This window comes from Loxodonta africana, chromosome 9, assembly GCF_030014295.1.
Source record: "Loxodonta africana isolate mLoxAfr1 chromosome 9, mLoxAfr1.hap2, whole genome shotgun sequence".
NCBI classification, from domain to species: domain Eukaryota; kingdom Metazoa; phylum Chordata; class Mammalia; order Proboscidea; family Elephantidae; genus Loxodonta; species Loxodonta africana.
Genome location: NC_087350.1, coordinates 23127641 through 23143534, shown reverse-complemented (window position 1 = coordinate 23143534; position 15894 = coordinate 23127641). Strand labels below are relative to the sequence as shown.

Here is a 15894-nt window from a genome sequence, read left to right as displayed (position 1 = left end):
ATAGTATCTGTCAAAGTATACAAATATAAAATAGTATTGTACTTAAAGGAGGGACCTGTCCCTGGAGGAGGACATCATGCTTGATAAGAAAGAGTGTCAGTGAAAAAGAGGAAGACCCTCAATGAGATGGATTGACACCGTGGCTGCAACAGCAGACTCAAGCATAACAACGATCATGAAGATGGCGCAGGACTGGGCACTGTTTGTTCTGTTGTACATAGGGTCGCTATGAGTCAGAATCAGCTTGAACGGCACCTAACAACAAAACAACAATAACATACTTACAGAACCTTATAATTCATAATTCTTAAATCCAGGCGTCCTACTGCCCATGCCTATTGTCTGATTACTGAAGTGTTAAGAGTATATTACATGAGAATATTGCATAGAGAGAGTAGGAGTAGAACCTAGTGTAAGGATTTATAGGCAGCAGCCATTACTCAAGACTCAAAACTGCTAAGCATTCTGGACATTTAAAGCAGCACAGAAATGTCAACCTTGAACATTGGCTTTTAGCTTGAAAGAAGCAGAAAAGAAGCAGTCCTTTGGAAATCGCAGAGATGTATCTAAATATTGAAGGGAAATACTTTTGCCATATGAAAACAGGTTTCACATACAGCCACTTTCTTGTAGCTGTCGATAAATTCTGATGTTGGGGTTCTTAAAAATAAATGCCAATGTAAAAAATAAACACAGGCATGATTTTTACATTTACACGGCCCTTTCTCCTTAACCAGATTTTGGAAACACGGAATGTTAAGTTTTTTTAGGATCAGAAAATTTCACATTGACAGTTAACAACTTGTGTGTGTGTTGCAGCCATTTTGTAGTCTTATTCAGATCCACGGACACAACAGGGCTCGACAGAGAGATAAACTTGGTCATATTCTTGAGGAATTTGCTACCTTACAGGATGAGGTAAGAGTCAAGAGATTCCCTTCAATTCCAAAAGTAAGCAGTTTACACACCTTGACCAGATTTTTAAAGAATCTTTGGAACATTATTTTGATTATTGAATTTTTCAGTATGTTAAACTTATTTGTCACTTAAAATATAGTAAGTTCATATACCAGAGAGTTTGAAAGAAAACAGTAATCCAAACTGACAATTTCTTTGATAATCAGGATAAATTATGAAATATGTGTAGAATTATAATTTTGTAGCAAGCTCACATAATAAAAATATATTAATTTTAAAATAACGTTTGTGAGTGGCAGCAACATTCATTGGTAATATAAAGACCTGAAATCAGTTGTTTATATTTTTTCCTTTATAAAATGGATGTGTTCTTAGTTCAAAGTTGTTTATGTAAATGTTAATCAGTGTGAGGTGAGGGACTTGAATGTGAGCTTAACCAAAAATGCATTTGAAAGTATGAGTTCTTGGATGGTGAGATTTGTATTTTCTGCTCATATGTTATTTATTTATAGCTGTTTATTTTTTGTAAGTTCTCATTACCTTTAAAAAAAAAAAAGTCAATGTTTCGACATTTTCTTCTGATAGGCAGAGAAGGTTGATGCAGCACTTCACACTATGCTGTTGAAACAAGAGCCCCAGAGGCAACACTTGGCCTGTTTAGGCACCTGGGTCCTTTACCACAACCTTCGAATTATGATACAGTATCTCCTAAGCGGCTTTGAACTGGAACTTTACAGCATGCATGAGTACTACTACATATACTGGTAAGAGGACTGTTTGTAGGAAAGGGGGTGGCGGGTGGGTGGATAAGATCTGCAAAGTAGAGGATAATTTCAGGGCACTTTTTCATGTATATTTTAACTTCAGTTGTAAGACACTTGGAAAAATATTGAAAATTAGAGCTAGATCATCTTAAACAGCTTTTAAAGTGACATAGCCCTGTACAAATATAATTTGTTTTTTACCATTTGAATATTTACTAATGAAAGTTGCTCCAAGGTAAATGGATTAATTGAAGAACTTTTTTCTGCTTCTGAGAGGAGGGGAAGGGGAGAATTAACCCCTTTCTGACCTGACTTCAGTGGCACTAGGTACTAGTTGTGGAATGTATTTAACTGCACACCTACCATATGATTCCAGTTATATGAAAGTAGGAAAGACAAATCTGTAGAGAGAGATTGCACTGGGCTACTAATTTAAAGGCTGGCAGTTTAAACCCACCCAGCAGTGCTGCAGAACAAAGGACTGGTGATCTGTTTCTGAAAGGCCACAGCCAAGAAAACCCTATGGAGCACACATGGGATCGCTATGAGTATTAGTAGACAGTCTTGTTCAGCATTTTAAAATTAAACATTTTACAGACGAACGTGCTCAAGTTCTTTCTTTTGTGGTTTGAGGCAGTTAATTGGGAGCTTTTGCTCTTGATTTCAAGTATCAAAATATAATTTTTTACATGCTTTTTTTTAATCTTGACAAAGAACTGGAATCTTTACTCGGCAAATGAATGAAAGATAAATACTCCATTACAAATTTACATACTTGAGGAGATTGATTTCTTTTCAAGGAAAGAAATTTTAGTTCTCTCTGTAAGCACCCTTGGTCTATTTTCTTATTAGTTTTGAACTGCTTTTTGGTCTCAGAATTACAGGTTAGGCTTCTACATTTTCACAAGATAATTTTTGGTTGTTGTTCATAAATATGATCCCTAAAGCGTGTGAACCCTTTTAAAACCAACAGTAGGAAACAGTGATGAAACTTTAGCATTCATCATCGTCTCTTGGAAATCACGTTAATACGCAGATTGCTGGGCCCCATCCCTGCAGTTTCTGATTTAGTAGGTCTAGGGTGGGACATGGAGCCCTGGTGGCACAGTGGAGCTTAGCTGCTAACCAAAAGGTCAGCAGTTCAAATCTACCAGCCACTCCTTGGAAACTCTATGGGGCATTTCTGCCCTGTCCTATAGGTTCGCCATGAGTCGGAATCCACTCAACAGCAACAGATTAGTGTGGGGGTCCAATCAGTTGCGTTTCTAACTTGTTCCCAAGTGATGCTGCTGCTGGTCCAGGGATCACTTTTTGAGAACCACTGGCATAGAGTGTCAGCACTCTGGCTCTCCTTAAGTATTACAGTTGTGAATTAATTTTGATAAAGCACTTAATAAAAGCTCATTGAGAAATCTGATAGTTGAGGAAAAGCCTGAATCATGTCAGCTATCCCCTTCCCTCCACTGTTCTTAGATTAGCTAATCAGAAGGCAGCATTAGCTCCCTATGAAGTCCCCTCACTGAGTTAAGATATAGCATACAGACCCTAGGTTTTATAGAGTGATGGGGGGAAGATTCAGTGCCAGGAATTACTTTCTCTCTCTATGAAATTATATGCTTCATTTTATCAGATAAAAAGATATTTTCCTTTTTGCCTTAGCTGCCAGGAAGCGTAGTGCGGGGTTTAGCTTTAAAATACAGAACCTTAGTCATTACAGGTATATCTTTTGAGTACTTTTTGTTCTGCTTTAACATGTTCTCTTTTCTATGTGTTTTAATATTGTATCCTGCCTTACATCTCTTGGGGAAATTTTGGAAATAGACATTATATACTCAAACTCATCCTAATAAATAACTCCTGCAAATCTTTGATGTTTGCTTAACGTAATGGTCCTTAGTTTTTATTATGGATTATATTTCCAATTATATATATCTACATCCTAGATTTGAACTCCTTTTTGGAGTAGCAGGATAGAATGTTAATTTAAACTTTTAAAAAATCAGTGTCTGGTAGAATATTCCTGTTTTGCATTCATTTATTGAATAAACTCAAGTAAAATATAAGCCTGAATGGTTTTAATTTCTTACAGTGGTTTTGTATAATACAAATTTTTTATCTTTTTGTGAATTTGTTTCCTTTTTGATTAACAGGCAGAGAAAATATTTAATAGATTAAGGTTAAATGTGTCCTGACATAGTAAAAATATTTTAATGGCCGTTCATTTGATTTATGTATTATGTATATGTGTGTACATATATGTGTGTGTGTAGGTATACACATATATAATTATCAAAAAACTTTTTTAATTGTGCTTTAAGGGAAAGTTTACAAATCAAGTTAGTCTCTCACTCAAAAACTTACATACACCTTGCTATATACTCCCAGTTGCTCTCCCCCTAATGAGACAACCCGCTCCCTCCCTCCACTCTTTCTTTTTGTGTTCATTTCGACAGCTTCTAACCCCCTCATCTCCCCTCCAGGGAGGAGATGCCAACATAGTCTCAAGTATCCACCTGATCCAAGAAGTTCACTCCTCACCAGCATCCCTCTCCAACCCATTTTCCAGCCCAATCCCTGTCTGAAGAGTTGGCTTTGGGAATGGTTCCTTTCCTGGGCCAACAGAAGGTCTGCGGGCCATGACCACTGGGGTCCTTCTAGTCTCAGTCATCAAGAAACTTTTTTTGAAAAAATTATACAATGCATATCATTGTAGGAAATTAAACTGAAATTGTACAGATACAGCAGTGTAGAAGGGGAAAGTTAGTCATTGTAAGCAGGTGCCCCCTTATTAGTAACAGTGCATGTGTTGATGAAGTTGTCTCACTTGGAGATCTCCTTTTAACTAGTGCTTTGGATCCTTTAAGGTATCTCTCTGAATTTCTGTATGCCTGGCTGATGTCAACATTGAGTCGAGCTGATGGCTCTCAAATGGCGGAGGAAAGGATAATGGAAGAGCAGCAGAAAGGCCGGAGCAGTAAAAAAACAAAGAAAAAGAAGAAAGGTGCTGTGGATTATTTTTTAATTTAAGAAAGAACATTGGGGTATACTTTAATTTCTGCAAATAAGTAGGTGGAGATTACTCATGAGCTGTGATGAGCAAATTAGTCATTATATTATTAGTTGTTGTTCATTTTCTCCTCAGAAAGTGTAAGGTAGAGGCAGAGTTGCACTGTTAGGCATGTAGGCTTCTTGGTTCCTTTCCTTGCTTTTGTTTTACTTCTTTGCTGCTCTTCGTATCAGAGGATTTTAGGATGAGAAGTAGCCACATGGAGTGAACAAGCAAGATAGGTTAGGAAACAAGATAGCAGGTATTTGACAGAACCCTGACTGCCTAGGAGGGAAACAGATCCAACGTTGTGCTGTAGAGCTAACACAGCACCGTGAGGTGTCATCCAGGAACATGAGAGATGTTTCAGAGGGACTGGCCAGTTGATCACTCAGGGATAGATACAGATACGCCACCGTCCTTATAAAATACGACTTGGTATTTCCTTAGGATTTGAACAGTTTGGGTGGGTCGTTAAATGACCGTATTCATGGGTTTTCTATGTAAGACGTTATGTCTCAGTGTAGTGAATTCAGAGGAGGTTAAAATTGCTTCATACTAGAGTTTTGTGGTATTAGCTGTTTTGGGAACACAGTTGTTGCTTAGCCTTTCCAGTGTATTTTATTATTTGTAGATTTTGACTTTAAAATTTAGCCAGTAGGAGCTAACTGTTTGATGTTTTGATTTAGTAACCAAACTGGAAAGCTTGTTAAAATTAAATTTTCTCTTGCAGTAATGCACGAGCAGGGAAACAAAGAGTTTGGGTGGTTTTCTTTCTCATTACAGTTCGCCCACTGAGCCGAGAGATCACAATGAGCCAGGCATATCAGAACATGTGTGCTGGAATGTTTAAGGTAACGTGTGGAAAACGAAGTTCTTTTTGTCTTTAACTACATTGATGTTTTGTAGTTTAATTAAAAATGAACTCTTTTCTGCGATTCTTTCTGGGTTCTAATTTCACGTTTGTTTTGTTTCTCATCTACTTGAAAATCACCTGTTTTCAAGTCTAGTTGTTTTCATTAATTTACTCAATAACTGTTTGAACCCTTGCTGTGTGTCAGGTGCCTTGTCCTGAGAACTGTAAGACACCATGTCTAATCAGATGTGGTCCCTCCTCTCAAGTGCCTAGTGAATGACAGACAGGGCAGGGGACATATGTGACACAGGCAATAAGAGAAGGAATGTTTACTTCTGATTGATGATCAAGAAAAGTTTCTTAGAAGAGGTGGGGTTTGGAGGTTTTTTTAAGAACTTTATTAGGAAGGAGGTAGGCATCACAACAAATGGCTTAAGCAAAAGCAGGCATCTTCAGGAGGCAGTAAACACTAACTCTTCAGTTGTACTGGGCAATTTAAGAAAGGATTTGAGACAACTTAAAATAATCAAACAATATGGACTTCCATTTGAAAAACAGAGTGTGCTTTTCTTATAAAAGTTATATGCTACTTGTTTTTGCAAAAGCTTTTACTGGAAGGTTTTGAAGCTGTTGTAGAAATATGGAACATGGAGGAATATGTGTATATGTAATATAGTTAATTTCACAGGGAAAAAAATAGGTAGTTGCCATTGAGTCTACTGTGATTCATGGCAACCTTACGTACAACAGAATGAAATGTTACCCGGTCCTGCATCATCCTCACGATTGCCATCATGTTTCAGTCCATCGTTGCAGTTCTTGTGCCAGTGCACCCTACTGAGGGTCTCCCTCACCCTCGCTGGCCCTCTGCTTCACCAAACATGATGTCCTCCTCCTTGATCATTTGATTCTTCCTGATGATGTGTCCAAAGCAAACCAGTAGGACACTGTTCTCTTGTGATCCATTTTCATGAGTTAATATTTGGAAGTGCATTCCCAGGCCTTTTCTTCTAGTCTTTCTTAGTCTGGAAGCTCCACTGAAACCTGTCTACCATAGATGACCCTGCTGGTATTTGAAATACCAGTGGCATAGCTTCCAGCATCATAGCAACATGGAACCCATCACAGTACAACAAACTGACAAACAGGTGGTGGAAAAATAGACAGTAATATATTAATCACTAGAACTTTAAAGTTTTTTATATAAGAGATGGCACATACAATAAAAATGAGTGCTGACAAGCCAGTTTTTCTGTTTTCTGAGCCATACGTACATAGCTGTTGTTTTTTAGCCTATTATAATAAAGATGTACACTTTTTCATATTGACGTCATCTTTCTCATTCCCTTTTTTTCCCCCTTTAGACCATGGTAGCATTTGACATGGATGGCAAAGTACGAAAACCCAAGTTTGAGCTTGATAGTGAGCAAGTTCGATATGAACACAGGTTTGCGCCCTTCAACAGCGTAATGACACCACCCCCAGTGCACTATCTACAGTTCAAGGTGAACTGAAATAATTGTAAAGATATTCAGTCTTAGACTCCTTAGAGATGTGCTGTTCATAACAAGAGTTTTTTTTAAGTAGTCACATCAAATGCTTACTGGAATAGTGAGACAAGGTGATAAAATAGTGTGAAAACTATTTGGCTTTGTTGGATATACTCATCACATTTTAATATATTTATCAGACCTTAAGTGGCAGATATTTAAGATACGAGAATATCATGAGCTAGTGTACAGGGGCTGAGAATTGAATATTACATAGGAAAAACAGAAAGGGAGATGGGTTGAGTTTTCACTTTAGTGTATGTAAATGAATAATCAGTGTGGAAGTCTTTGATAATTATAAAAAGAAGGGTATTTTAGAGTTTTTTGTGTGTTAAACATGTTTTGAGTAATATTATTTCCCCTTTCTTTTTAGGAAATGTCTGACCTCAATAAATACAGCCCTCCTCCTCAGTCTCCAGAACTGTACGTGGCAGCTAGTAAGCACTTCCAGCAGGCAAAAATGATACTAGAAAATATCCCAAACCCAGACCATGAGGTAAGACTGGATTCACAGTAATGCTTGGAAAAAATACTTGGTAGGAAGTACATTTCTTACTTCTGGATGAAAACTTAATTATAAAAATGAACTTTAAAGAATAGTGTTAATAAATGAAACCTGTCATGTTTCTACCAAGGATTTCAAATAGCTTTTCCAGCCTACCATTGTCAGACATAATATTACTTCATGAAAGAGGTGATACAAATACCTCATTTGTGTAAATTTAGAAATCAGTGCAAAGAGAAATTAAGACTCAGAACCATGAAAGAAGGATAGAAATAAGGTTTAGTCTGATCCATAATTCAAAGTGGTAGTAACTTTTAACCTTTTTAAAAAATTTAATCTATAGTTCATTATATTAAAAAATATATAATTATATAAATCTTAAATCTGGAAAATGATCTGAACAAGGAAGATTTTTCTGAACTGTAATAATCTTCAGGATTTGGGAAGTTAAAAAAAAAAACAAGGTGTAAAATTGTGTGTACAGTTATGGTCCCATTTCAGTCAAGTGGGGAGAAGGAAGACTGTGTATGTGTGCAGTCTTTTCCCAAAGATGAATATAAAATGACTCTGGAAAGTAGTGTTTGCTTCTTGGAAGGGGGGAGGAGCTATATGTCTAGGAAAACAGGAATAGGAGAGAAACTTTTTAAAAACATAATTTGCCCATTTAATAAAAGAAAATAAAAGGGGGGACTGTAAAAGGGGGAGATACCTTTAATAGGTGGCATATTTTATTTACTGGAAACTTCACTTATTCAACAAATATTTATTGAGCACTTAATACACCCCCAGCACTGTGGTAGGTTCTGGGGATATGGTAGTGGGGAAAAAAAAACCCAGAAATCCCTGCCCTCATGGAGCCGGGGGAGAAGTGGTAGGTTACAGACAATAAACAAATAATAAAAAGGTCATAAGTATTGTGAAGGAAAATCAAGCTGGGAATGGGGATAGGGAGGGAGTGCTACAGGAAGTGGGGAGGTGGAGGTGGTTAGACATTTTAACATAAGGTGGTCCTTGAGCAAATTTTAGAAGAGGGTGAAGAAGTCAGTCATGTGGTCATCCAAGGATAGAGCCTTCTAGGCAGAGGGATCATGTGAAGGCCTGGAGTATTGGCAGAACAGCCTGGGCCTCTTATGGGTACAGTGTGGCAGGCAAGTGGGAGGTGAGGTTAGAGTGGTAGCAGGGTGGCCAGATCACACCAGGCTTTTCCTCTGAGCAAAGGGGTAAACTGCTGGAAGCGTAACTCGTTTAATCCTCACAGCAAATCTTTGTGGGGTAGGTAGAGTTGTTATTTCCATTTTCACAGATGAAGAAACTGAAGAAAAGAGACGGGGTGGGGTACCTTGCCAGGTTCACAGCTAGTAAGAGGCAGCGGTGACATTTGAAATGCAAGTGTAACTTGAGAGTCCGTGCTCTTAACGCTGTGCTGATGACAGGGAGATACAGAGCCCGTTCCCATTTTTAGAGTTGATTAAAGTACAGTTTATATGACTAAAAAAGTATGTTCATATTTTTAAGTTGTCTTTATTTCTTGAAATTTTAACAGGATGCAAAATTCCAGTTATTGCCTATAAAGACATAATGAATATGAATTTTGTTTTGATAATGTTGCTCATTGTTTAGGTCACTAGAATATTAAAAGTTGCCAAACCCAACTTTGTGGTTATGAAGTTATTGGCAGGAGGGCATAAAAAGGAATCTAAGGTAAGTACATTGTGGGGAAAATGGCCTTAGATTATTGGAAAAAAAAATTTTTTTCCAATAGGATGCATAAATGTTTTTACCCAAAAAAAGTGAAAACAGGCATTAAAATAAACATCCTAAAAGAGACTCAGCAGACAGGAAATTAGCTAGAGCTGGCCATTTTGCCTTAAAACTTGAGATTTTGTTGACTTAAAAAGCCTGCCCTTCCCTTCTCCTTCCTTCCTCCATGTAAATAATGGAATGACTTGGGGTTAAAAAGAAAATAGATAAAAACAAATTTCTGGGAGAGGTATTTATAAAGTAATCTGTCCTTTGGAAGGGTGAGTGCTTCAATAATTAAAGACTTATTTAATGGCTTAGGAGGCGGGAGATCTGTAAGCTTTCCTTGTCAAGTAGAACAGTGTTTAATCAGCATTTCACTGCAGAAGTTCTGCAGTGAGTAGAAGGCCAGCTGCTGAGGCATTTTGGTGGCATTTGCCTGGCTGTCTCCCATCCCCTTGATTACTCTGGTGGTTTTTCCCATGTCTGTCTTCCTTCTCTCCTGCTCTGTGTTACTAGTGACTCACACTGGCATTGCTTAGTACTATCAGTGACCCTGGAACTAAAAGAGTTGCTGACCCACGATCTAATTGAACGCCTTTCCTGTATCTGAAGTCTGCCTTCCCTTGTTAAGTGCTCAGTGAAGAGAGAAAACAGCAGCTCAGCGTGTTGTCTAACAGCCTTCATAAGCCAGAGAAAAGCTGACCATTTTTTTCTCCAGCTTAGTGCCTGACTTTTGTCATTTAACCAATATTTTATCTTTCTGCTGCCTCTTCTCTAAAAACACAGGAAACAGAGTTTTTGTTTACTGTCCAAAAATTTGTAGATATATAAACTTTGTGATTTTCTTTACAGGTTCCTCCCGAATTTGATTTCTCTGCCCACAAATATTTTCCTGTTGTGAAACTTGTTTGAGAGAGACTGAAAAACTGATCATAAAGGGGTGGAATCTAATTTCAGATTCCTCTCAGAGCATATATCCATCAGTCTTACCACATAACGTGAAGTGAAATGGATTTCTTGGGTAACAACTCATTATAAGGAATACTTTTAGTTTGACAGCCTTATATGATACGAATGAAAACTGCTGTTTTAAAGTGGTTTATTATGTTCCATGGATGAAACTGGTCTTATTGAATGCATTGATGAGCGTGATATGGTTTTATTACAGATTTAATCATAAATCATTTTTTTATGAATGATGGAGTGAAAATAGTGTTTGTAAAGGTTAATAAATTTCTTGACAAAAATGCACTGCTGGAGATTAAAAATGAGAACACTTTGTTGATACATATTAAGAATTGAAGGCGTTTGCTCTTTAACATTTGAGTATCTCAAAAACGAATTTGAGTAGTTTCAAAGGAAGTTTCAGATCAAAGGGTATATTAACGTTTGTATGGGATTTTGGTGAAAATACATCTTAATGGGGCCTCTGAGCTATAAAGGGAGGTGAGGTTACATGGGGAGTGTGATTTTATTCATGATATAAATATCTGTAAGAATACAGATTTTTTTTTCAACATTTTTAACTGTGACTTTTGGCACTTTTAAAAGATTACAGATTTTGTTTGCTAGAAATATTTAAAAGGTAGAACTATATAAATTGCTAATTTTAAGGTCTAGGTTTAAACATGACATGTTCCTTTTTTGTTTACTTCTTCACATTCATTTTAACCCATGAAACATCTTCAAACGAGGGGTCTGTCCCTGTGAATATGCTCTGGCTTCTCTGGCTTTGAAAACCTGTCCAAGAGCCACCTGTTCCTCTAAGGCCCACAGCCAGAGGCCTCACCCTCCCTCTGCCCAGTCCTCTCCCCGTCTGCTCTGGTGTTCTCTCATGCTGCCATGGCAGCTGTCCACAGCTCCGGGGGCCTTACCTTTTGTCCCCCGTAGTATGCAGTACTTATGGGTAGTGTGAGCTGCTCTGGGCCTTAAATTGGCTTTTGTGGCTTAGCCTGAGACTAAGCCCATTTTGGTCGACTGGATTCCAACTCATAGGAACAGTTACATATGTTTGGTCTGTAGTAAAAAGTAGCAGTCAAGAAATCAAACAATGTATCACACTGGGCACATCTGCTGCAAAAGACCTCTTTAAACTTTTAAAAAGCAAAGACATAACTTTGATGACTAAGGTGGTCTTTTCAGTCACCTCTCATATGTATGCAAAAGGGGATAGTGAAAAAGGAAGACGGAAGAGGAACTGATGAATTCAGACTGTGGTGTTGGCAAAGAATACTGAATATACTGTGAATGCCGGGAAGAACAAATAGTCTCAGAAGAAATACAAACACAGAATGAATGCTTTTTAGACATGAGAATGGCAGTACTTTGGCTGACTTACTTTGGTCCACATCATCAGCAAAGACCAATTGCTAGAAAAGGACTTCATGTTTGGTAGAGAGGGTCAGTGAAAAGGAGGGAAAACCTCAGAGAGACAGACTGACACCATAGCTACAACAGTGGACTGAAACATACCGATGACCACGAAGATGGCAGGCACAGACCAGGCAGGGCTTCATTCTGTTGCACATGATGTCACCCTGCGTTGGAGTCGACTCAGCGGCAGCTAACAACAACAACACGGTAAGAAAGGCTCTGAGTTCCAACTGTCTGAAGTCTGATCTGACACCTTTCTTGCAAACATGATATTGAAACTTCTTTCTGGAAATGTTTTAAAGCAGCCACCTGTCATTTCATTGTAACCCCTGTATCTGATTGGGTCCCCTGGTATGGATGAACGTTACTGAGCCAACAGTTCTGGCTCGGTTACAGACACACCGAGGCTACCTTTTAGGAGTGGGTCTTCCTAAGAGCAGTGAGTATACTATTAATCCTCTGTCAACTGAAGAGCAAAAAAATGAGCAGTGTATGTTCCAGAATCATATGTACTTTCCTTTGAGGTATTTATTTGGTCTGTTTAAGGTTTAAAAGGGGGCTAAAAAAGGCAAAACTTCAGTTATGTGGAAAATTAGGCTGTCTAGGACCATATCTCTGATCAATCACAATCATTTATTTGGACTTAGCACCCAGGAAATATTTGCCAAGCACCCATCACGGGATTGGAATCTTTGTGGGATATATAGTAGTATAAGCAAGGTATAGTTTATGTTACTTCAACTCAAGGTTTTTACTCTGGTTTACCGGTTGCTATCGAGTCGATTCCGACTCACAGCAACCCTGCAGGACAGAGTAAACTGCCTCAGAGTTTCCAAGGAGCGCCTAGTGAATTCAAACTGCCGACCTTTTGGTTATAGCATCTGTAGCACTTAACCACTATGCCACCAGGGTTTCCACTCTGGTTTAGAGGGTATATACTAAGGCATAAGGATAAAGACCATTTGTTTCAACTGGTTAGCGCCTCAGTTTACAAAAAGTTCATTGTATGAAGTTTACATATTTTTCTAACTTAAAGGTGAGACTATGTCATTTACTTGACCAGAGATGCACCAACAAGGATAGAAGCATTTTACTTTCTTTTTTTAATTAGCAAGATTTTAAAGTTAATCATGAATGCATAAAATCCAACTTTCTGAATTATTTTTTTTAAAAAAGCCCATGGAAAGACAGTTACTTCAAGTAATCCTTCAATGTACATATAACCAGAATTTTTTCAGTTTTTAAAACGTGTGAAAGGACAGTGGTATAGTACACTTCAGAAAGTCTTGCCCTCTGAGCTGAGAAATAGCACATAAACATACAAATATTTGAATACGTAATTAAGATAAACCATTTCCCCAACTTTGACACTAAAACATTTTCAAAATCTAAAATCATGTGAAAAAAATTTAACCCACAGTTAATGGAACCATCTTTATTAAATATCTTTTCTAAAATTCATTTCAAAGGCAAGTATTTAAAGTTGTTCAGTGCCTCAGACTATCATTATATATAATTAAAAATTAATCTTTTAGGCCAAACCATGGGAGGAGTAGACAGAGCCACTGGACCTTAAATGACCCTTCATTCCCAGTTCTCTTCCAGCGTTCTCCTGTGAATGGACAACCAGTTACGAGTAATACTGGTTAGCCTTCTGGTTATTTAATATAGCACACTGACTTATTTCACAGGTAATGGTTTATTTTTTTAATTCCATCACACATAAACAGAGTTAGACTACTTGTGAAATCTAATCCTGGTTTGCTTAGACAGTCTCCATGTGCAGTCCTATTTGCAGGAGTAAAAAATAAATAATCCCATCACTCCTGTCTCCACACCATTTGAGAGTACAAAGGTGTAAGTTAAATAGATGCTTACACTTATTGAACATAGGTTTTAATTTTAATATAGTTGCTGATTTAATTTTGGATGAACCCAAACAACCAAGGTCATGGGTTTGATAGCTGTTTGATGCTTGTTTCACTGATTTGTTTTTTTAAACAGCCATTACACCTCTTGTTACCTCAGAATTCATGTCTGAGGATCACAAGGGAACCAGTGGAGTGACTGCCTGGAGAAGGAAGTCCAGGTACACATCCTCCTGAATGGATGGCCTCAGGTGCCTCTGTACACGAAGAAGTTATCATGATTATTTTTTACTTATATTGGCATCCCATCTCATTCCACAAATGGTTTAAGGTGGACTGCTACATTTAATCCACAATTTAAAAGCAGATTCTTCAGAGATCCCTAAGGGATGAAGGGAATTATCTGTGAAAAGTTTTAAAATCAAGGAGTATTTTATTTCTCAGCAACTCTGCACATTAATTAAACAAGAGATGAATAGCAGTTTCATTATTTGAGAACGCAAGAGAGGATTTATATCAACCCTAAGACATAAACGGAGGTTGGAAAAAGATAAAAATCTTATAAAGCTACTTTTACACCCTTCAGCTGCCTTTTCTCATTGGGGGAAAAAGGATATCCTACATTCCTATGTGAACAACGTTCAAGTTTGAAATCTTGGTATGAATGTAGTATATCAGCACACCTGGATGTGAGTCCGGGCGCCAAGCTCCCCCACTGTCTGGCCCCTGTAAGTTATATAACCTCTCTGGGCCTTACTGTCCTGTCCTGAAAAAGAGGGCCTTATACCAAATGACCCCTGAGGCCCCTGCAGCTCAAATTCTGTGAATCTAAATGTATCCTAATAGGCACCACCACTCACCCTTCAGAGATCCTCATTGAAAGCGAGACAGGAACGTGACTGCCTGCCATTTGCAGGGAACCAACTGAAGTCAAACCTGTTGTCACTGCTACCAATGTGGATTATCATAAGTCACTCAAGTCCATTTTCAAAATTAACGTTAACCTTTGACTTTTTAAATCAGTTTTGTGATAGTCATTTTGCCACAGCTAAATGTGAAAACTGACAAAAACGTACTACATTTCTCTTGCCTTTCTAAACTCCCAACTTGTAACACTGTAAATATCCTTCAATAGCAGTTAACTTTCTTTTCGTCTACTCTCATAATAAAGTAGGCACAGATTTATCTACAACAAACCAGCCCTCACAGGACTGTGCCTCCCCCACTGGGCTCCGCTGCAGGCTGCCGGCACCCTCCACGCTAGGCCCTGCTGGGTCGGAAGTCCAGTCTACTCATGTTTTTGGTAAGGTGTATTTATTACCGAAGATTTTGCTTTACCCACATACACTAAGCAAAGCAGGTACCTACCACAGATGTTCAAATCACAAGTCACTTAAAAGCATTTTGTACATTAAGGATGACAAGGGCTATCATACAAGTAGTCTTTTTAGAAATTCTCACACAAAATAGCTTGGGGTTTAGACTGGTTAAAACTGTTGCTAGATGACGTTTTTTGTTAATAGTCAGTGCTCTAGGCCACTGACGGTCAGAAGTGAATGCACGAGAGGAGAGAGCAGTCCTCATTCAGGCTTTACCAGTGAGACCAGAAGTAAGGGCCGAGTCCCTCAGCACCGCCTGTGGAGGAGAGAAGACTCCAGAGGGGGCTGAGGAAGGGGTGTCCTCTAAGCGTGGTGGCTCTCTCCATAACGTCAGAAGACAGACTCTTCCCTCAGCCCTTTGTTTTTAAAGAAAGTTCTGTTCCAGGATAAACAAGCACCACTGTCGCCATACTCGAAGCAGAACTTGTGTTCTGTTTTTTGGTGTTGATCTTTTTGTGAAGTGCCTATTCACCAAAAACTTAACAAATTTTGACATTCTAACATAGGCACTTCAAAAGTACCCCCCCAAGAGTGTCTAAAAGACAACCCCATTTTTCCCACATAAGGTACACACTAAAACTCCACAATAATCATCTTTAGATGTATGTTTTACTGAGTACTTTTCGGTTTGGCGTGTTCAATTCTACGTGAATTATTTTACGGCCATCTCCTCAATTCTGATGTGACGTATGTGATTCCACTCTGATTCAGAGAGTGCGATTCCTCTTTTCGTGCTCATCGAGTAAATTTATGGCGTTTCTTTGTTTATCTTCAGCATTAAAAGCTAAAAAGGAAAAGAAAAAAAACATACATACACACATTCTCATATCAAACAGTTGGAGAAACCAGCCCAGGCAGGTCCCACGTGGCAGAAGTTTCTACAACTCACCAT

The 15894-nt window shown here is 38.3% G+C and overlaps 2 protein-coding genes across 5 annotated transcripts in view; one reads left to right on the top strand and one right to left on the bottom strand.

The window, feature by feature from the left end:
- NAA35 (N-alpha-acetyltransferase 35, NatC auxiliary subunit) overlaps positions 1-10629 on the top strand; it is a 97430-nt gene extending 86801 nt beyond the window's left edge. For all 4 annotated transcript variants that reach the window (XM_064291164.1, XM_064291161.1, XM_064291163.1 and 1 more), the window contains 8 exons: positions 820-918; positions 1504-1682; positions 4547-4683; positions 5515-5582; positions 6949-7089; positions 7508-7630; positions 9260-9340; positions 10235-10629. In XM_064291164.1, the coding sequence (XP_064147234.1) occupies positions 820-918; positions 1504-1682; positions 4547-4683; positions 5515-5582; positions 6949-7089; positions 7508-7630; positions 9260-9340; positions 10235-10294 (888 nt within the window). In that variant the 3' untranslated portion in view covers positions 10295-10629. The remainder of the gene's footprint in view (positions 1-819; positions 919-1503; positions 1683-4546; positions 4684-5514; positions 5583-6948; positions 7090-7507; positions 7631-9259; positions 9341-10234) is intronic.
- A 3434-nt stretch (positions 10630-14063) lies between these two features.
- Positions 14064-15894, bottom strand: part of GOLM1 (golgi membrane protein 1) — an 85407-nt gene continuing 83576 nt past the window's right edge. The window contains exon 10 of the mRNA XM_003407761.4: positions 14064-15786. Within this exon, the coding sequence (XP_003407809.1) occupies positions 15710-15786 (77 nt within the window). The 3' untranslated portion in view covers positions 14064-15709. The remainder of the gene's footprint in view (positions 15787-15894) is intronic.